The 23,646-nt window shown below is 35.5% G+C and overlaps 1 protein-coding gene across 1 annotated transcript in view; it reads right to left on the bottom strand.

Annotated features, from left to right (window-relative positions):
- Positions 1-23,646, bottom strand: part of LOC145666124 (diacylglycerol O-acyltransferase 1-like) — a 96,541-nt gene that overhangs the window by 28,307 nt on the left and 44,588 nt on the right. Inside the window, exons 2-5 of the mRNA XM_081733212.1 lie at positions 11,658-11,865; positions 2,496-2,624; positions 1,789-1,883; positions 300-352 (exon numbers count right to left, since the gene is read on the bottom strand). Of these exons, the coding sequence (XP_081589338.1) occupies positions 300-352; positions 1,789-1,883; positions 2,496-2,624; positions 11,658-11,791 (411 nt within the window). The 5' untranslated portion in view covers positions 11,792-11,865. The remainder of the gene's footprint in view (positions 1-299; positions 353-1,788; positions 1,884-2,495; positions 2,625-11,657; positions 11,866-23,646) is intronic.

Raw genomic sequence — 23,646 nt, 5'->3', positions numbered from 1 at the left:
ACACATGTTCTTTAATCCGTAACTTCAAAATGATGGACTAGTATTAGTGATTTTCTTTATCATGTAAAGGGAATATAAGCTTCTGTACGCTATCGAAACCTTTATTAATTTATTTAGTTCATTGGTTTCAAAGTTTTTAACAAAAGAAACTCTATGGAGTGGCTTTATACTCTTTGCGGGGAACTGTATTTAAATTTATAAAGGGCATGTAATAGTCCGGTTTTAATTGACACCACACGACTTTTTCATGTTAGTAGTCATAGTAATAGTGAGAACAGAAACAACTTTTTCAAACTTACAAAAGCAATGCCTTTTTCTAACAGCAATGTCAGAACGACATGAACATTGGCATCTGAAATAAAAAGAGAGAGATTAGTTTTAGATGTACAGAAGAAATCGTATTTTGGTATTACTTTAGGTTATAAGTAATCTTATATTATATAGCACAAGATGTGTTTAAATATTATTTTTAAGGTGTAGTTCCAAAATGTCATTTTGAAGATTCCTTTTAAATTTTAATATTAGCGAGATTGTCTGGTATTTTACATTTGTCTGTCATCTAATTTGATTTTGTTTATTTAACAAAAATTCGATATTAGCGCTCTGAATTTAGTACTAAACAGTACTAAACACACACACACACACACACACACACACATATATATATATATATATATATATATATATATATATATATATATATATATATATATATATTATATATACCCTTTTCAATATAAAAATTATTCTGCTATTCTAGTAGGTTACTTGGACAATAGTTTGTGTACTTTTGTAAACATTCTAAAGTGCTGAATGTCTTCTTAGGAAATTTCACTTATTTATTTTAGCAACTACAGATGCAATTTAGGAGGTAATTTTAATAATATTTTGAACAAGAATTTCTTAAAATATGAGCTACTGTTTTAAAAAGCTACTTACTACGTTAATTTGTATTTCTATTAGCGACTGTGGTTTAAGCGATTCTGGTTGGGTAAGCGATAATTAAATATAGATTATTTTCTGAGTTCTAGGTGCTGGTGCTGTAACAGTTTACATTTTCATTTATTTTTAAGCAGATATCTGCAATTACAAAATTCCAGGTGCAAGAGCATACTAAATCAGCGCTGCATGTGATGAATGCTCAAAGAATAAAACAATCTATTGGAGCAGATATTAATGTACAGAATGTAGCACATTACAAGTATGCTTCTATCACTTCATGTAGTATGAAGCAAAGCTCCTCATAATGCAAAACTATCTTAACAGACAGAAGATTTAAACATCTTCCAGATAACATGGAGAAACTTATCGTTATTTGCTGTAACAAACAGGAGTTCTGCGGATGACGTGTAATGTATACTGAGGAAGTAATTTTGTTATCAATTATAAATAAAGTCATACCAATTATAAGTATACCAATTATTTTGTTATAAGTATAGTTTATTACACTTAAATTTAAAATATGGAAAAATACTTCGAAATAAATTTCCATATTTCTTCATATTCACAATTAGCATTTCTTAAACTGCAACTGTTCCTCCTCTAATTTATAATTTTTTAAAGCGTTTTTCTTTCTTTTTTTTTTAAACTCTTGCACTAAAGTTTGTTTCAGTTTTCGTTGTTAAGGTAAGCCTTTAACGTTTTGTCTTATGGAACTGGCTCGCATGAGGAGATAAACATTCAAGGAATGTAAGTGTTTGTGCATGAATTGAAGTTTCTGGACTGAATATTCCATCCATTGTGTATTTTAAACAACATAGCAACATAGATAGCAAATCTCCAACTTACATAGCATAAGTCTTACTGACGGATATTCTGTAACTTCTTTATGTGGTCCAGTAAAGATAATGCCCCATTTGTCTGGATCTACCAGTACACCATACCTATATTAGAAAGAATAATCCTTGGGTTATATTACTAAAATAAATAAGTGCGGATGCACATTGACCACAAGACAGCCGAGCCGATATATAGTACTGCGAGCAATTCAATAATGGCTCATATTCATTCGAGCACGTGCTAATGTTATGATAGAGATACATGGTCAATACACTTGGGGCTGTCTTCCTGCATCACTCCTGTCCTGCCTCCCTCTGCTTCGGCTTGATTGTCCTCTGGTTAATATGCAGCCGGCCTTACAGATTGCAGAATTTCAGAAGTTTCTCTCTCTCTCTCACCTTTTTCTTATTTTAACGACATTTGTTATTGGTCCTTTCATGTTTATTTGAAGACTTTGAATAAATGAATTTCTGTACTCGAAACCATGGTCTCTCACACATTGAAAAATGCATGTTTACATTTTGTAATCATGCAATCCACCCGAATATTATCCTTATTGTCCCAATGAATCTGATTTTGCAAGCTATTTATGGTGAGTAATATATTATAATTGGACATTCGTATTCCATACAATTTAACATTTAAATTTGCGTAATGTGTAATAGAATCTTTAAGAATATAATCATTACAGACACATTTGAATTTGGACTACTTACTTAAGAAAGTTTACCAGAAGGAGTCTAATGCCATTCATTGTTAATAACAGGATCCCCCATGTCTTGAAACCACTGAAATCATCAGTTCCGGATGTCCATGAAAGTACAGAGTCTTTCGGTTTGTGACATCTGGAAGAACAAAATTCTAATTATCAATAACATTACTAAACCGTTTGTTTTTTAAATTTACAACTTGCAAGAAGTGTTTTACTTTATAGAATGATTCTTTTTTTTTAAAAAAAATCCTTGATTATAATAAATTGAATTGAAATTATATTTAACACCTGGTTCTATGAATATATTTAACAACTGGTTCTATGAATAGTATTTAACCGGTTCTATAATTAGCATTTAACACTCAGTTCTATGATTGGTATTTAACAACCGGTTCTATTATTAGTATTTAACAACCAGTTCTATGACAAGTGTTTAACTATGAATAGTATTTAATCGATTCTATAATTAGTATTTAACACTCAGTTCTATGATTGGTATTTAACAACCAGTTCTATGACAAGTGTTTAACTATGAATAGTATTTAACCAATTCTATAATTAGCATTTAACACCCAGTTCTATGATTGGTATTTAACAACCGGTTCTATTATTAGTATTTAACAACCAGTTCTATGACAAGTGTTTAACTATGAATAGTATTTAATCAATTCTATAATTAGCATTTAAGTCCCAGTTCTATGATTAGTATTTTAACATCCAGTTCTATGATTAGTATTTAACAACCGGTTCTATGATTTGTGTTGAACAACTTGTCCTATGATTAGTTTTAACAAATTAGTCTATGGTTAGCAACAACCGGTTCTTTGATTAGTATTTAACAAATGGTTCTATGGTTGGTATTTAACAACCGGTTCTGTGATTAGTATTTAGCAACTGGTTATATGATTAATATTTAACAACTGGTTCCTATGATTAGCATATCTAAGAACTGGTTCTATAATCAGTATAGTAAGTTGACTTAATATTTGGTTGTATTACTACTAAGGTTAAGTTATATAGCACCTTAAGCTCAACAATATATATATATATATATATATATATATATATATATATATATATATATATATATATATATATATATATATATTTAAAACACTATTATCAATCTGCTTTGAGGATTATGAATGGGGAGGAGTCAGGCCCATGCTGGCTCACCGGGACATGTCCCGGTGTGCCCTCCGAAACATCACGTTATAACTAGGGCCCGGATAATTATGTACTAAAAACAATGAAAATATGTACATATATATGTACATAAAATCTCAATAATATGTAATAAAACCCTTTCAAAAGAGCAAAATATGTAAAATGAAAATACCAGCATTTTCTATTACGTTTTCTACATTTGATGTGGTAAATACAATATTTATTCAATTACAATGTTTACTACCTGTTACTTTTCCAGCATGATCTCCGCAACATTAAGAGACAGAATGAGTTTCAAATTTTCAGTCAGAAAACTTATCTTGTTATCGCATATAAAAGAGTTTATATGCACTAAATGGTCGTTTCACTTCACACAAAGTCTTGCTTCATATTTATACTTTCAGAAATCATCCGAAGGTCGTTCAAGTGTACATTACGGGAGAATTCTAGAACACTGGCCCGCCTACCTATACAACAGATAGTAACCTACCCTAACATAGCCTAACCTCTCTAATCTCTAATTAATCTTAATTAACCTTATTTAGGAAGGAATTTTTACGAAAACTTTGTTTATGCCATTGTACATCTAATGGGCGTCCAGCGTTATAGAACCTTCCCGTACATTACACACTCAAAACATTTTAGTAAAAAATATCGTGAAGAACAAAACATTTTCAATTAGTCTTTTCACTATTTCAACAGACGATCTCCGTAACAGTAAGGAACGAAAATGTGTTTCAAATTTTCAAACACAAAACCTCTCCTGTTATCACGCAACAGAGCTTTGTATTGACTAAACGATCGTTCAACATCACACGAAGTAATTGGTGCATACTTAAACTTGCACAAATCAGAAGGTGTGTATTCAATAGCCACGACATCGGATTTAGCTTCACTTAACACTCCACTAATAGCACAGATTGTCTTATAGCCTAGATTTTTCTCCAAAACGAAAGCCATCTTCTTATTCACTGCATCCCCAACCGGTCCTTTCACACCTACCAGAGAAGCAACTGTTGAGCGAACAATTTCAAGATTGTCTGAAAGGCTAGATGATGATTTCTCCAAGGATTAAATAGTACTACTGAGACATAAAAAATTGCTCTGAATGTAGGAAATATCATGCTTCAACTTCCCGTCATCAAACATTTGTTTCGCTATTTCTATGGAAGATGCATTTTCAGAATCAAGATGTAACACTTGTTTCACTGCATCGAAGTTCGTAACATAGTAACACACAGCATCAATCTAGCTTCCCCACCTCGTTAGTACCGGCTGAGGAGGAAGAGGTAGTTCAGGGAACAGTTCTTTAAATTTCTCAACTCTACTGGGAGCCTTCAAAAATACCTTCTTTGTATTTGAAATTAGTGCATCCACTTGTTAAAATCTAGAACGAACAAATTCTGCAACACGATGAAATGCGTGGGCAAGACAAGTTAGATGTGACAGCTTCGGATACAATACTTGCAAAGCTTCTGCAGCTTTGCACATGTACGGTGCTGCATCAGTCACTAGAAGGAAGACATTGTTATGCTTGATACCATCAGGCCACAAAAGTCCCTTAGCATCATTAAAGAGTTTTGCAATGGCTTGATGGTTGCATCGCGGCAACAAATCACTAGTTAACAGGATAGGCTTGCTGACTTCATTATCTTTCAACAAACCTATTACAACATTACCAACATGTCGCCCCTCTACATCAGTTGTTTCGTCAATTGACACCCAAATAGGACCATCACCAATTTCCCCACGAATAGAGTTCATTGTTTCCACATATAAATCAGGCACGTAATGCTTTCTAATTGTAGATTCATCTGGAACTGTTTCGTGTGTGTATTGTTGCAGAAATTCACGAAGTACTGTATTGTTTAGTCAGCATATACCTTAGCACGGCACAGATCACTTGAAAACTAAGACTTCCGTGGCCCTGGACTACTTTGAGCTTGAGATTCAGTTACTAGCAACTGCTTTTGTGGTTTAGGTTTTGAAGCTCGGGTCTGATGGCGTGATGTGGATTTGTGTTGCACAACTTCGGAATGTTGAGCGCATGAGACACCCTTCTCACAAACCTGGCAATAAAGCACTTTTCCATCTGTGGAAAAATGCTCAAACTCTTCCGTGAAATGCTTAAGTCTTATTGGAAACGGGGTTTTGTCCTTTGGCATCTTGGAAACAGGATTTGCTGACAGCACAGGAGATTAAATATTCAATAAAATAGCTCACACTTTCCCTACACCATGCGTTGTCACGGCAGGCGCTTCACTTTTGTAAATCAAGAGTTCAGTGTTATCAATTGCGTGAATGCAAACTTCCCCATCTGATTTAATATTTTTCGCTGAAGGAAAATATTAATGAGGCGAGTTTGCGTCAAAAACACGATAGGCAATCGTAAAGCCGCGTCGCGATAGTAATTCGATTGAATTATTAATCTCAAGTAAGGATGTGAGCGCTACCGCGACCGAGAGTGTATGATTTCTAATCAAATCAGGTTGTGTCCAACTCTCTCTACCAATCCGCCAAACTACGCTTCAATACTATTTTAAAAGGGTGAAACGCAGTGAAACAATAAATAAATAAGTAAATTAATAAAAATTAAAAGTTAAAAATAAAGCAAGCACTTTTAAATTCAAAGAGAGGTGAGTGTTTTCTTCTTTTCAAAGTCTATTGTTGAACAGTTTTTGTACGAAAAATCCCTATAAAACATGAAAATACCAAGAAATATGTAAAATTATGTGCTCATGAGTAAAATATGTAATTATATGTACATAATGTAAAATATGTAAATATATGTACTTTCAAATGGGTGTTTTTAGGCACTATGGGTCACAAATGACATTATTACCCTGATTTGGTATAAAAATATAACCCCTACAAAAATATGTAATTAAATAATTATCCGGGCCCTAGTTATAACTAAAGGTACAAGTTTTTTAAACGGCGTGACAAACATCTTGGCATTTGAAGGCCGCGCTCCGAGTTCCCTTTAAATGCTGCTAGCAAATGAAAGACCAGCGGTATTGCCACGTTTATTTTGTACACATCCACGTCTATTCCCTGCCACCTGGTCGCGCTGTAGTTTGTCTACTTATCCATAGCCACGCCCCTTAGCACTCGGCAACGTCGCGTCAGAGATTGCGTTTTATTCGTTTAGCTGAAATGCCAAGATGTTTGTCACAGGCTTTAATGATAAATTCTTACAGTTGTTATTGGTAAAGAACACGTGATAAGTAGAGTGCGCTCTTTACATAAGACGCCCTTGGGAAACCACATCAAAAATAAACGGTTTTGTTTATTCTTCTGTATAGCACAGTTCTGTACAATGAATAGCTACATAATGTTACTGTTGGTAAGGAGCCCGTTAATGGTACAGTGCACCCTTTATATAAGGCGCCCTTGGGATACCACATCAAAGATAAACGGTCTTATTCTTTTGTATAGCACGGTTCTGAATAATTAATACATAGGCCTACTGGTACTACTAGTAAAGAACCTGTAAAAGATACAGTGCGCCCTTTATGTAAGGCGCCCATGGGAAACCACATAAGAGATAAACTGTTTTCTTTATTCTTCTGTATAGCACAGTCCTATACAATAAATACATACTATTACTGTTGATAAAGAATACGTAATGGGTATAAAAATGCCTTCCCATGCACCACCTGGGTATAAAAATTAGTGGTGGGCACAAAAAACGGTTTTTCGGTTTTCGGTTTTTCACCGAAACCGGTTTCGGTTTTCTTCAAAACCGGTTCGGTTTTCACCGAAACCGTTTATCGGTTTTCTCCAAAACCGGTTCGGTTTTTTACCTGGTCCGGTTCGGTTTTCTTCAAAACCGATTCCGGTTTTTTCCAAAATTTGTTCTATTTCTGACCAGAATGGTGTTTCGTTGTTCTCCGGAAACCGAATCCATTTCCACAGAAATAGTTTTATGTGTTTTCGAAAAGTTTTCACCGAAACCAGTGAAAAACCGAACCGGTTTTGGAGAAAACCGAAATGTCGGTTTTTCGGGTTCGGTTTTTATAGAAACCGGTTTTCGGTTTTTATAAAAACCGGTTTTGCCCATCCCTAATAAAAATGCCTTCTTTCGATTCGACGCCTTGATCATCTGAACATGTGTCGAAAAAATGTAAAATCAATCATAACTTAAGAAAACGTCGAAAAGAAGTCGGGTAAAAGAGAATGTCCATTATTTTTAGTTCTAGATTCCATTTGTGTACAATCGGATAGAGAGCAGTAGCGGCGCAAGGGTGACTCCCAAAGAAACTGGAGTATTCCTTTCAGTATTTTGTCAAATGTTGAATGAGGGAAATGAACAACAATCAAGTACAAGATTTCAGCAATCAAAAATCATAGTACATCGTTCAAGTTAGAACAACACTTTGAATTAGAAAGAAAAAGAGAAATATATGTGTGATTGATCTATTTTATCTCAGTACAGAATAAACTCTCAGAAGAAGAATTTAAATGAAACAAAGTCCTTAACGTATCGCTAATAGTGACAGATGATAAATAAACGAATTCCTGTCCAAGTTACGAGTGTGTGAAAATGGAAATAATAACTTTGATCCAGATTGGGTTTTAAACGACTGTGCATAGCAGAGGCGTCATTTAGGTGGCAGTAGGGAACAAATTGCTCCTCCAAAAGTTTGAGGAATACACATACTTTAATCGATTGTCTACTAATACACTAGTACAAAACGTGAAAGTCTTTTGTCGATGGTGCTCTTGGCCCCCTCAAATGAAGTCTGAAATGACGCTCCTGGTGCATAGGACAGTCAGACGGTATGTAAAGGAACATAACATGTAGTATCCAAAAATGCAAAGATCATATGTGATGAACGAGTGTACAAGGGATTCTCCACAAGACACAGGGATTCCCAAATATTGTGTGAATACATATTGGGCAAAAGTAAGTTGCATTAAAGGGTTTCCTCCTCGTAATATGTAATTCCGTGGAATATGAGAATTCTGTGCACAGAAGCATCAAAAATAGAAGAAATACGAGATGATGTATACGTTGTATAACGATACAAAAAGTACACTAAGACAGTATACTTAATTTATCCTTTAGATGAATCTTCTTCCAGGTATACTTTCGAGAGGCTTTTCCCCTTCTTTTGAGCTGACAAACCGCACCTTTCCCTGAGCTACGAGAAACTACATGGTTATTGTGAATATACCAAAATAGGGTCCTAGTGTAGCCCACTTATATTTTGATTTTGTCAATACTGGAGAAATTTTCTAGAAGAAAGTTCGTTGGAATTACATGCAAAAAATGGGGGGAAATCTTTTTCTGACGTTCTAATGTACCTTGGATCTGGATAAAATTCCTACATGGAAGAAACAGACTGTGGCATATTTGCGTACCGTAGCAGCACGTACGTAGCTCATAGTACTTTCACTAAGGACATGATGCTTCGGTCGCACACTATAGAACAATCGTCCCTTGTGTGCTAATTGCGAGTGACTCGCTGAAGGCTGTCTTACAGTTTTGTTGTAGAATGGCGTCAATTAGCGTGGCTGTGTTGTAGTAGGCATCTACACAACTTGTGAGTGATATACAGTCCGATGCTCTAGTGTTACGTGAGGAATTGCTGTATAACCGGATAGGAAGTGTTGCTTTCAACGTAGAGGGTTCTTTCCAGATATTTACGGTTGTGTAAAAGTGTAGACGCTGGTGTTTAAGTAAAATTGATTGCGTTAATCTGTTCGTGCCTGCGCAATGGCACATTACCTTATCCACAAGCTGGTAGATATGCAAGGCAAGGGAAGGGAGGCAAGGGAAAACAACCCAGAGGCAAGGCGTTTATATCGTTCCCGTCACCCCCAAAGGAAAGTAACTTTCCCCGTATTTTTTCCATGCCTCCATATTCGCCTTCAAGAGATAGAGTCTCTTCAATTTCCCGTACGTGAAATCGGAGGAAATCGCATCATGTGGACAGTTGAATTTGAAGACAACGTACTGGAAATGATCAGAGACCGTCTTGAAACTAGCAGTAGCCATGTGTAGAGCGTAAAAGTCCACATGCAACTCTAGTGAACGATCAGCAACAGAGTTTTACTGTGAGCATGCGGTGCGGTATGGTGGATAATTTTGTGACCTTATTTATTATCGGCCCGCATGTGTGGGAGCACGTATTTTTATTTTTACCTAATGTTCTCCCAAAATTGTTAAAATATGTGCCCTTGAACATAAGATAGCAGATGTGATCCCAGCATAACAGTTCACGTGTACATTTTAACAGGAATATGCAGACCTACCTAAATGAAACATTCGCAGATCGTTGGATTAGGAGACAATGACCTGTGTTATGATCACCTCGTTTCCCTAAACAACACCCCTTATTTTTTTTTGTGGGGGGGGGGGGTGAAACATCTTTTCAGCCACGAATAACTTGTTGCTCGAGTTAATATTATAGCTGTGGCAGTCATCTCCGAAATTTCAGGTGTGTTTGACCGCAAGTGGATGAATTTGCTTTCCTGATGTCATCTTTGAGATGCGTTCAACAGTCGAGAATATCAGATTGTTAACCGTTATTCTTCAAAGCTGTCTCGTGTACACATACTGCATTGCACAAATACTGTATAAAGTACCTCTAAGTATTTCACTAAGTATCCTACTTTGTACGAAACAGAATAAATCGGTAGTTTGAAATTGTATTTTTTATATATATCATTGTGTAACACGTGCAACAGCTTTTTCATTGCTTAAGTGCTCGAAATTATCACCTTCCACTGAATTACGTATTACGAGGAGGAAATCTTTCAATGCAGCTTACTCGCCCAAATTGTATTCACATAGTTTGTAGCAATCATTGTTGTCATATGAAGAATCCCTTGTACTCTCGTTCATCATACATGATCTCTGCTACCTGACTGACTCATGCACAGTCGTTATAACCCTAATGTGGATCAAAGTAATTTTTCCATTTTCATACACACTCAACTTGGACAGGAAGTCGTTCATTTATCATCTGTTACCATTAAATTAGAAGATATAACTGTGATACGTTAAAGATTTCTTTACATTTAAATTCTTCTTCCGATTTATTTAATCTGTGTTGAGACAAAATAAATTAATCACACAATTATATATATATATATATATATATATATATATATATATATATATATATATATATATATATATATATATATATATATATATATATATATAATCTTTTTTTCGAATTTTAAGTGTTCTAATTTGAACGATGTACTATTACTTTTGAATGTTGAAATCTTATACTTGTTCATTTTCCTCATTCGGCTTTGATAAAATACTGAAAGGAGTACTCCAGTTTCTTTGGGAGTCACCCTTGCACCGCCACTGCGCTACATCCGATTGTGCACCAATGGAATCTTCGAGTAAAAATAATGGACATTACTTTTTGTCCGATTTCTATCAGACATTTTGTTCTCAAGTATGACTGTTTTACATTTTTCCGAAAATTTTCGGGTGGTCATAGACCCGAGGCATTTCTACACCCAGGTTGTTCTATACTTTTTCGTTTTATCTCGGAGTCAGGAATCACCTCCCGATGTTTATTACATTAATTTACACCATATATATATATATATATATATATATATATATATATATATATATATATATATATATATATATATATATATATATATATATAATACGTATTCACGTTTGTATGGGCGCCCTTTTGATAGACTTGTCCACCGCCCTTGTTAGTACCCCAGCACGGTAGGTTTTAGAGCGCAGATTGTGCCCATGAGAATGTTTGAGGGTATAACATTTTTCATTGAAATTCGTACAATCAATCTGGAAAATGGTAAATTTTAGGGTCAGAACGGTAAATTTGGGGAGGAACGGTAAAATCGTGATGTTACGCCCAAGCCCCTGTAAGCGAGTGCTGGTAACTTTATTTTTCAGAGTTGCCAATCCTACTCCAGGACATAATCATAGAAACAAAATAAAAATCACTTCATGTTTTGTATTGAAGCTTCAAGAAGAAAATATACTTACGGTTTATCGGGCTGATCTTTCCTTCTTCGAGCCTCTTGTAACTGCAATTCTTCTGAGTGAGTGACACTCTTACAATGTCGAAGTTTCACTATATTCTCCTCGGAAGACACTTTTGAACCTAAAGCGGTAGCCATTTTCTTTCACAGCATCAAATTTATTTCTGTTCTTCTGTGATATACCTTACTATCACCTTCGTTGATCAAAATATCTGGATAGAGAGGTATGATAACATATGGTAATATCCGTCTGTTTCTAGTATAATTTTACGATACATTTGTTTTTACGTACTTTTTTTTAATGATCTACATTCTAGCCACATTGTTCGTAACTAATTTCAATTGACCGTTCACACATTGATCCGTTCTCTTCTCTTTCGCCACTGTATTTATCAAGCCTGAACTTAACATTAAAAGAAGCAGCTATAATATAATTTACAGTTATAATTTTGAAATAATTAAGCTTGAAATAATCCTATGATATGAGTTTAATGACTGTCATATAGAACAAAAGGTGACACTTCATTAGAACTTAAAACCCATCAGGTATAGACAGCATTCTTAATTGAAAAGTGTGAAGAGATTTAACAATGACAGAAATTGAAAGTACTTTTTTCTTCTCATACCCAGGATTCACCTGAATGCATTGTTGTTTGTTTTCAAAATCTGTATTTATGCCGTGTCCGGTACTTAAATCGAAACAAATTGATTTATTTCACTTTCAATGTGTATGGTGAGTATTCTTGTACTACAAGAAAACATGGCTTGTTTTTAATTCTTTTCTTCTTCATTTTTGTTGAGGTATCTAGGATCTAACGCAGCTATGGTACTGGTGATGCATGCACAAACGCCCTCTTAAACTATGTTCATTCAATCACTGATAAATCGAACAAATATATTAGTTTACCGTAACTTCTAAAAAGTCCTCTTTAAATATCGCTGTACTGATCGGATTCATCCATCTTTATTTGTTTGGGATTTGCTTTGTTAATTTCGGATTCAAAACTGAACGTCTATACAACATGCACAGACTACAAAGTCATCGTTAAAAGAAAGAACACTCCTTTGACCGTAACGTACTTAAATGTTCATGACAACTCCGTAAAATCGAAGAACATATCTAGAACTAATTTTGACATGGACTTCTCGAAGTTCCTTCCTTTTTCCATAAAATTCTATGCTCTAGCTTGTGAATTAGAACTGAACTTTGTTGTTTGCTTGTTATTCTAAAAGATCTAGCCATTTTTCAATAGATTTTATGAATCAGATGAAGTACTGGAAAGGAGGCACGGTGGCTAAGTGGTAGAACGATTACCTCTGGGGCGTGGGATCCCTTGTTCGATCCCCGACCAAGTAAGTTTGTGGTGGACAATTTCGTGCTTATAGATTTTCTCGGGGTACTGCCGATTCCTCCCACTTTCTCATTCCACTCGTTCTTCCATCATCATTCACTTGCTTTAATCATAGTTTCCCTTAGCCTAATAGGCATAATATTACATATGGAACAATTTTATTTTAAGAACATTTCTGCCCTCTCCGCTGGTCTAATGGATAGCACATTGATTAATTCTCAGGTTCGATTCCCGGTAGGAGAACATTGAACGACACAATGGCTCGGATTCCACCTTAAAACTGTAGGTCCACGTCTCATATAGCCTCGCTGCTGAGAAGGTAACCCAAATTTTAATAACCAATTCGAACTTTTCAATTTTTCTCAAAGTTGGTATGCGATACATAAAAAGTAATTATAGATTTGATTTCCTTATGCAAACATACGTAAGAAAAACATATTTCTAAGCGTTGCACAGTGTTACCAGTTACAATAAACTCAGCAAGAAATGTCACTTATATGATTCCTTCCTTCGTAAAATATATAACAATCTTATAGTCACAGTCAGCCGGAAAAAAGCAAAGCAACACACAGTTTATTGTGATTACTATCTTTTCCCGTTTGCTTGCTATCCTGAACTTCGTCTGGTATTTTCGGTATTTCAGTTGTCGGTATCGTTCGGTATTTCTTATCTTCACCGTTCGGTATTTTCAGTATAGTTCAGTATTTTTGGTATATCGGTATCGTTGGTATCTTCGGTATAGTCCAGTCAATATATACATAAACCCGGAAAAAAATTCATAACAAGCTGAAATTTTGCACATACCTTTGGGAAGGTGTATATAACAACATACTAAAAGTCCTGAAATATCCGGAGACATGTTTGGACACCATATTGGAAAATGGCCGCCAACCCATGGTTATTAAAGGTAATAACTGTTCTCATTTTAATAGCTACAACTCACGTTGTATTTGCACTATTGATGCTATTTTTCTTCTTTCGAATAACAAAGGACTATGCTTACAGACTATGTATTATACTTACCAGTTTACTCCACATGCGGGAAGTAATGGGGGGATTTCTTTTTAAAAAATCCCCCAAATTTCCCTTCTTCCAATTAGTTTTCTTATACATTAACCCAGAAAACAATCATAACAAGCTGAAATTTTGTACACATTTTGGGAAAAGTGTGTATAACAACATACTACAAGTCCTGAAATATCCGGTGAAGGGTTTGGCCGTCATATTGGAAAATGGCCACCAAACTGTGGTTTTTAAAGGTAATAACTGGTTCTCACTTCAATAGCTATAATTCGCGTTGTATTTGTACTATTGATGTTATTTTTTTTACTTCATTCGAATAACAAAGGACTACGTTTACAGACACTTACCAGTCTACTACACACATGGGGGAAGTAACAAAGGGTTTTTAAAATAATCCCCAAAATTTCTCTTCTTCCGATTAGTTTTTCTTAATCAGTTGGCAATTTTGTCTTTTGTGAGTAGGAATTAAACTTACATTAAATATACCATTATACGCAAAATATAGTCTCCACATATCATTGGGATAATAGTGATAGTAAAGAAATAACAAATATTTAACAACTGGTGTAGCAGGGTTCTATCGGAGGCCACTTTATCCCTAATCTTAGGTAAATCATCTACGAATCACTAAATTCTCTCTAATTTATCAATAGTAACACTTACAAAAAAAATCTGATAACGTGCACAATCCCTAACAGCACAAGATGTGCTAGGCATGTGTCATTTAGGTGTCCCAGCTACTTTTTAGGTACCCGAGACTTGGCACATATGATATTCATATACTAAGTATGTACTTCAGCTACCTACAGTTTTTAGGTACTTGTTACACCTAATTGATATTTGCAACTATGTACCACAAATATAGCATTTATATACCTGCTCAGTTTCGCACTCTAACAGTCATTTGTTTTTATGTCATCACTTGGGTCATATATCTGTCATGTTCTAGGTACGTCCTTTAGGTACATACTGTTTCAGATACCTTAACAGCACAAAATGTGCTAGGCATGCTACACTTAGGTGTTCTAAATTCATCTCCCATATTTGATGCATTTGTTGCTTCTTTTTCTAAGCGATTGTGTATTAGAAGCAACAAACGCATCAACTTTATTAATGGCAACTGTCGCCGATCATTTGAAAGTGAATATGGAAGAACCATGATATAAAGTAAATAGACACACGTCATTTTGTTATAAAATTACATGGCGAGCAGATTTTATTTGATCTCAAACGGTTGTCGTCGAATATATGCTGTTAAAGAAGTATTCTGATTAGTCAAATTCAAAAGACCTCAACAATCTTTTCCTCTACAAGCGACGTTCTCTTCGTTGCCTCCCTGGCCAAGTCGGAAGAGCACGTGGCTACTAATCCAAAGGTTTGTGGTTTGCAACCACCCTGGGGTAATTTTTTTTACTTGTTTAAAATGTTTTTAAACTCACCTTAATGTAAACACATTACGCATATAGGCGATTTAACATATTTTGGGGGAGTAATTTTGTGGTTCGTTGACACTTACGGCATGGGGAACATACCTAGAACATACTAGGCACGTTCCCCAGGCACATGTCAGGCATGTGCCTAGAGGCGGACATAGACTGTGACTATCACTTGCCATCCATGCTATTTCTCTCTCAGAGGTACATAAGGCACATACTGGACACATTCCCATGTACCTGAGGGAACATGATAGGCATATGCCTGCTATGTAATTGCTGTTAGGGATCTACAATACTTCTAATTTAAAGAGGCTTTTACAATGTTTTCATGTATCCGAAATGAAAAGCAATAATAGTTGTAGAATGCTTTAAGAACAGAGTGCCCTTTTTTTTTTAGTACACAGTGCTTTTAACCCTTATCCGGGCAAGACATTTTTGTAACGTAGACGGGCAACCGGGGCCTGTCAGGCCCAGTACATGTTTTAAGTACAGAGCACTCAAAATTCAATGTCTATTGTCGCATAATGTTCTTACTAATCTAGAATATATATATTTTTGTCAAGCAACATTTTGTGTAACCCTTTTCTAAGCCAAACAGAATAGCAAATCCGGTCCAGACATTTTTGTAACGTAAACGGGCAACAGGGGCCTGTCAGACCCAGTATATATTTTACGTGCAGAACACGTAAAATTCAATGTCAATTGTCGCATACTTTTCCGACTAAAGGTTACAATAGCCACATGTTCAATATATAATTATGTGACCATTTGAACTAGTATTTCACAGGAATTACACTAAAGATTACGGGGCCTTTTAGGCCCCGGTTGCCCTGTTACGTCAGGAAAATGTTTTCAACTTTTTAAAAAATAATCCATTAGCTTTACCAACTTGATATATTCATGATTTTAACTTCGACTAAGGATAGAAGAATTCAGAATTTTATGTCATCGAAATATATATGGTTATTGAGAAATTCGAAGAAAATGAAGTTACTGGGCCTGGGAGGCCCCGGTTGCCCGGATAAGAGTTAATACAGTTTGGATTTTCAGTAACGATTATTACGTTTCAATAGTGTCCACATTCGTATTTTCATTATGATATTTTTCCTCATAATAGGGATTGGTGCAACCACTGCCATTACAATGTCCACACAACGAGGTATATATCAGTCCTGTTTTTCTGTACTTAAATACGCGTTCTCATCCCATCTTGCAGCTACAATATATAAAATAAAAAAGGGTCCAGAACTGGAGCTTTCACTGTCATGATTGGTTCCAAACATATTTCAGTTCGCTGCGATCCCCAGGAAGTAGGGGGTAGCTTGTATCTTTTCCAGAGTTGTACCTGATAGTAAACCCGAAATAAGTGCTGATGGGCTGCTGCACTGGTAGGTGGCAAAGCTCCCAACTGAATTTCACTTGTGACGGAATATTTCGCAATAATCTTCGTGAATACTCGATAGCGCAGCTGATCTAAGGTAAACACTGACCTTTCAGCACCGTACAAAGTAAGAAGAAACAATTCAGAGGTCGCATTCTCATCATTGAAATTGTCGACTTGTTCTTGTAGATCTTTGTGTTTCTTCAGCAAGTGGTATGCCTTTTACTTTCCTTGACGGTAAGCAGCTGATGTATCGCGCCTGTGACAGCAATATACAATTTGTATAAAGGTAACCAAGAATGTTCTGTTGCTTTTTGTCGAAGTCTGTGTTCAATTGGCTCTCACACCGTGAGTTGAATGCGAATGGAGATAAGGCGAAGGCCGGTTGTTGGTGTGGTTATATCACATACTACATGGTTGTGGCATTTCTATTACACCGTGAACTTAACGTAAATGCAGAGTGAACATGAGAGCGTCAATAAGGGCGTATATGCTGTACGAGCTCAAACTGAGGTCAAACGCCGCTGCAGCAGGGCTGAAGAAATGCCAGGCCTTTGGTGAGAGTATCGTGACTACGCGGACAGTGCAGCGGTTATTTAACAAATTTAAGGACGGTGGCGAAACACTCGAAGGCGCACCACGTGCCGGAAGACCAACACACGTACAAAATGAAGATCTTCAGCCAGCAATTGAGGCGAACAGTGGCCAAAAATGTGACGAACTGGGACTACAATTCAGTATGAATGCAGAAACTACTCGACAGCACCTCCATTAATTTGGGAAGCACTACAAGTTGAATCGATGTGTCCCACATGATTTGACTCTGGGCCAAAAGGAAACGCGAGCAGACACCTGCGTTTCTTTTCTGCCTCGTCTGAAGAAGGAGCCATTTTTGGACAGGGTGTTGATATGTAATGAGAAGTAGGTCATGTACGAAACTACATGGCGCCATCGTTATTGGTTACCATCCCATGAACAGGTTCCAAAACAGCCAAGACCAGCACTGAACCAAAAGAAGGTCCTCTTGTGTGTTTGGTGAATTGGTCGGGGCATCGTGCATCGGGAACTGCTATCAGCTGGTCAGAGCATCAACGTAGCTGTGTACTGTCAGCAGTTGAGCATTGTTCAAGAAAAACAAAACTCTGAAGCCAGCACTTCTGAATCGCAAAAGGGTCCTCCTATTACAGAACAACGCTAAGTCCCACGTGGCTAGGATGACCCGGGACACCATTCTACGCCTTGGATAGGAAACACTATTTTATCCACCATACTCCCCAGACACTGCATCGTCCGATTATCACCTGTTCCATTGCTTGAACAATTACCTTAGAGAACGCCAGTTCAAATCCCTAGTAGAGGTGCAAAATACAGTTGATACTTTCTTTGCTTCACAGCCCACCAAGTTCTACCGCGATAAAATCCATGGCATTCCATAACGTTGGCAGAAGGTCGTCGATGCTGGTGGGAACTACTTTTGATCTTCCAGGTACGTCTTAGGTGATATATCGATGTTCGAAGGTGATGGGTGAAAAAGCGACAGAACTTTCTTGATTACCTTTATAAAAATGGTAAATGTGTCTTCATGTCTCTAAGATTTTCTTGTAATTTTTTTGAACTGAAGACTTTGGAAGGGACTTTCCCCCTGCCAGGTTTAATGATTGAAAAAATCTATTTCCTCACTTGCTAATGAAGCCAAAAGTACAAGCAGATCAATATCTCCCCCAATAATTAATCTGGGTGTTCGAGAGAGAGTTCTATTGCTGTACGCACAATCAGGGAATCTCCATCCCCAGAGGCTTGAAGAACACTGGTGCCAGCAGCAGTGAGATGTATAGAAAGTATTTCAATAAATCTAGACTTGTTCTTCAGATTCGCAAGGAACTTCTCTTGAGATGTGACAACTAGCATTGAAGAAGTAAACATAACAGTTGGGGAATGTAGCTTCACCTTATTCGCTCTAAGCGTAGTCAAGAAATAGTACTTAATGAAGTTTTATTTGCTATTCTTCTTAATGAAGTTTTATTCCGATTCTATCACTATGATTTCAATGAAACTAGGATGTTACATTGTGTGTATTATCGTGTATTTAATGTAAGTTTAATTACTACTCACAGAGGACGAGTTTGTCAACTGATTTAGAAAAAGTAATCGAAAGAAGGGAAATTTTGAGATCGTTTAAAATCCTTTTTTTTAGTTCCCCCATGTGTGTAGTAGACTGATAAGTGTATAAGTATATATATATATATATATATATATATATATATATATATATATATATATATATATATATATATATATATATATATATATTAGTGCAAATACAACGTTAGCTATTAAAGTGAGAACCAGTTACTACCTTTAATAACCATGGTTTGGCGGTCATTTTCCAGTATGGCGGCCAAATACATCACTGAATATTTTAGGATTTTTAGTATGTTATTACATATACTTTCTCAAAGATATGTGCACAATTTCAGCTTGTTATGTTTTTTTTCTGGATTAATGTCTAATAAAACTAATCAGAAACAGGGAATTTTGGGGATTATTAAAAAGAAATCCCTCCGTTACATCCTACGTGTGGAGTAGAGATGCAAGGGCTCGGAAAAAACGGATTTTTTGAAAAAAAAAACTCGGTTTTTTCTGCTTCGCTTTTTTGCTTGGGAAATTTTGGGCTTTTTTCAAAATTCTGCTTTAAATTGATAAAAGAGACTTTGTTTTGCTTCTCTATAACACAAAAAGTCATTTAATTAGTGGTTGATGCTGATAATAATATAAAACCTCGAAAATAAACTATGAATTTCGAAAAGATATTTCAAACAATTTTTTTTCAACATATTTACATTATGTATTCCACAGGATTAACCAATGAATATAATAAGAATATTTTAACCTCCTATATACAAAAATAAGCAGAGTTGGCAAGAACCATGGGTGTTTTTGAAAATGCAAAAAACCCATTTTTTGGGGGGATGTTTTAACCAGGCTTTTTTGGTTTAAACCAGGCTTTTTTTATTTAAATTTTTTGCTTTATGTATTTATATTACATATTCACATAAGTTTGTTTTGCCTTGGTGTTATTATGCAACAGCGGGGTTATGCCGGAAGAACTCCCATAAGCTTAAAGAAGTCCGGTCAGTAAATTTCTTAAATTGAGAATCTCCCGCCCTAGCCATCGGGAAAATCCCGTCATTACTTGAAATATAAGACAATAACGGGAAAATCCTGTTATTGCTTTGCATGTAAAATTTAAAGGTCAACGTATCATAATCAGTACGCTAAAACTGAGGTATTAAATTACAAATTTAGTACGTAGAACAGTGGCGGCGGATGGACGTTAAAAGTTGGGGGGGGGGGCAAGACATGATCTCAATATTTGTATATCAATGTTAGTTTTCCTGGTTTCTTCTAACATTTTGATTGACGAAAGGTTGTATAATTATTAGGATACTCTCTTTTCCAGTTAAATACCGTATATCGTGCTTCATATTTTTAAAGTAAATTGACAAGAGCAACGCAAGTAGATACTAGCCCTTTTTACTCTTAAACAACGAAGGTATAAGAAGAGATTTGATTCCTTGCTCAAGAACATTTTAAAATTCTGTCTGGAAAATTGTGCGATCTGATAAGGGGCCTATTTAGTAACAAATTTGCAAAACAAATAAACAGAAAAAATAATATTAATCGAATAGTAATGTAAAATGAGGCTTGTTTTGCAAAAGTTATTGAAACCGGGGATTAATGAACAACTTATATTTTTAATTCCACACATGCTATTAAATGTATGTTATTACTCTTAGAAAAATAATAAATACTAGAAGCATATGCTGCGACATTTAAAGAAGTACTTTTGCAGCTTCCCGAAGCATGTTCGTTGCTTGTACAGTTTTCACTTTCTTGGAATACGTACATCAAAACTCAACAATACTTAGAATCACTCCAGTTATATAAAATAATCCTAAAACATAGAATTATGTTGAATTCACTAAATTTAATTGTATATACAAAATTGTATATGTACACCCCTAAACTCGTATATTACACTGCAAACATTGCCGCGCCTTTGACGTGGGAAACCCGGGTTCGATTCCTGGCGGGAGCGCATGCGGTTCGGATTCCACGTTAATCAGTAGGTCCTCATCTCATATAGCCTCACTGCTGAACGGGATGTTAAAATTAAAAAAAAGATCAAATCAAAATATTCCTTAGTATTAGAAAGATGAAAAGACATTTTAGGAACTTTCGATTTTTGTGCAATTAAAGAATAACTTGTGATTCACAAGTTGTGAAGGACTTCTTTTTTGTACGAAATGTTGTCTCAATTTGTACCAAAGCGGCTGACTAACATATTGAGACAAATGAAGAGAGAATGAAAATACACTCGAAGAATCCCTTGTAAGAAGAATGAAAATACAATCGAATTATGGCGCTCCAATAGGTTAATTTTTGGGCCATTTTTCGTGACAATTAAAACGCAATTCCTGTAGCTTTCTTAACTGAACCGGAAGACAACCAATACGTACTCACGGGACGGCAAATATTTTATGGCACAATTGTTATTCTATGAACCATTAATACATGCAAAAACTTAATATTTCCAAATTAAACTATATACATTAATGGGTCATTTCAAAAAAGTGGGGGGCAACTGCCCCCCTTTGCCCCCCCTAATCGCCGCCCATGCGTAGATACCATTGAAAATCCAATCGAAGCTAATGTTGGAAGCTACGTAGGCAATTGATAAATTTTGCCAATTTCTATCAATATATTTAAGCAATCTTGTCTTCTTTATAAAACAACAGGCATTTAGGCATGCAGAAATATACAATTTGGTTTCGTTTCGTATGTTTAGGCTTAACATCCTTAGGAAATACCGAGGTTATCAAGGAGAAGACTTTCGCTTAAACTGACATCCGAACCGCTACTTGGTTTACGCATGAAACAAGGGTTGTGGTTCGACCGAGAATTGAACATGGGACAACTTGATTAAAAGGTGAAAGGGAAATAAATCTATTGCAGATGGTTTGATATCTGGAAACGTCACAATGAAGTTCACACGATTCGCATTTTTCATTCTTTTTATTTTTTTGGGTTTAAACCAGTTATTAAAAAAAAGTTGGTGTAAACCAGCCAACCCTAAAAGTAAACACTTCTTTTAAAAAAATACACAAATAACTAGCAAAATAGTATGTAGTATTTTTACTTCAAAATATTCCATACCCTCTTTTCGAAACAAAATAAAATTAAAGTAAAACATAAGAGAAATGCTTAGATTTATATAATACACTTAAAGGCTGCACATCTAGAGCTTTTGGTTCTGTATATTCTTGAAATTCTACAGTTAAGTTTTATATAACCGCCATCACTTTTTACCCAATTCTCAAGTTTCCTAAATTTTTAACAAGAGGGATTCAACATATCATTACGGAACTCCCCCCCCCCTTAAAAAAAGGACTACGGAATATATTTAAGTTAAGCTAAATACAACTGCACAACAAACATGACTGAGTGATTAATTAGCTTTTGCGCTTCTATCGGGAAGACCGGGATTCAACCAGCATTCGACCATTCTGACAAAGCTTTTCTTCATTCCATCTGTGAATGTAGAAACAATGCGTGTACTGTGAGTTGGCCGACTTCCTTTCTTATTGTTTTTAAATCGTTATTATTACTAATTACCAGCAGTGACGGTTTTGCGAAGGTTAGGGGGGCGGTCTTTCGGACTGAAGCCCGTTCCCCAAAGTTACGGAATGTCTGCAACAAACGAAATATCTATTAGTTATGCCTTTACTCATAAACTTTAAGCTCCCGTCAAATAAAAATTACGAATGTTTAGAAAAACTAAACATTAGTAAGAAAATCCCTTCCCAAAATATTTGTCTAAATCCGCCACTGATTCTCATTATAAAATGATTTTTAAGGTTGTATCCGGAAGATTATTGCTAAACATATAAACGAAACGAAATATTAGTTATGCCTGTACTCATAAACTTCAAGCACCTCCCAAATAAAATTAGGACTTTTTAGGAAACGAAACAATCAGAACCCCCCCCCCCCTAAAGCACTTTTCTAAAACCGCTACTGATTATTTGTATAAATTGGTATTCAAGGTTGTGTCCGGAAAATTATTGCTAAATCACTTCACAGCTACAGTATAACAGAAATGTGGAAGTACGGTTTGACGATATATTGAAAAACGTACGCTTTGACGGATAAATAGAAAAACGGGCAAGTTTAACTTTTGCGCTAGAAGCTAGAGTACTAAAAGCTCTTAGAAATGAAACACGGATGACAAACTAAAATGATCTAGAGAAGAAAAAAGATGTCGATAACTCAAAAGTTAAAATAAAGTTAAATAGGCTCTAAAATTGCTCTCAAATACTACATTCTTCATGTTAGCTTTAATTTGTAAAACATGTGCTCCATCTATCTTGATGGTGAATTTCAGAGCAAAATATCGCATTTAGGTCATGGAATTCTTATCTAACTATAGAATATACTGTAAGAAAGCTATTTAGATAGAAAAATCATGAAAATGAAAAAAGCCAAAATTTCCAAAATTCTCGTTTTTTTTTCAAAAAAGCCGGCTTTTTATGTAAAAAAAACATCGATTCAAAAACCCGGATTTTTTGCATCTCTAGTGTGGAGTAAACTGGTGAGTGTAATACATGGTCAATAAGCGTAGTCCTTTGTTATTCGAAAGAAGTAAAAAAATAACATTAATATAGCAAATGCAACGTGACTTATAGCTATTAAAGTGAGAGCCAGTTATTACCTTTAATAATCATGGTTTGGCGGACATTT

This window comes from Thermobia domestica, chromosome 1 (genome assembly GCF_964235325.1).
Source record: "Thermobia domestica chromosome 1, izTheDome1.hap1.1, whole genome shotgun sequence".
NCBI lineage: Eukaryota > Metazoa > Arthropoda > Insecta > Zygentoma > Lepismatidae > Thermobia > Thermobia domestica.
The sequence above is the reverse complement of the archived record's forward strand: the minus strand, read 5'-3'. Positions and strand labels throughout refer to the sequence as shown.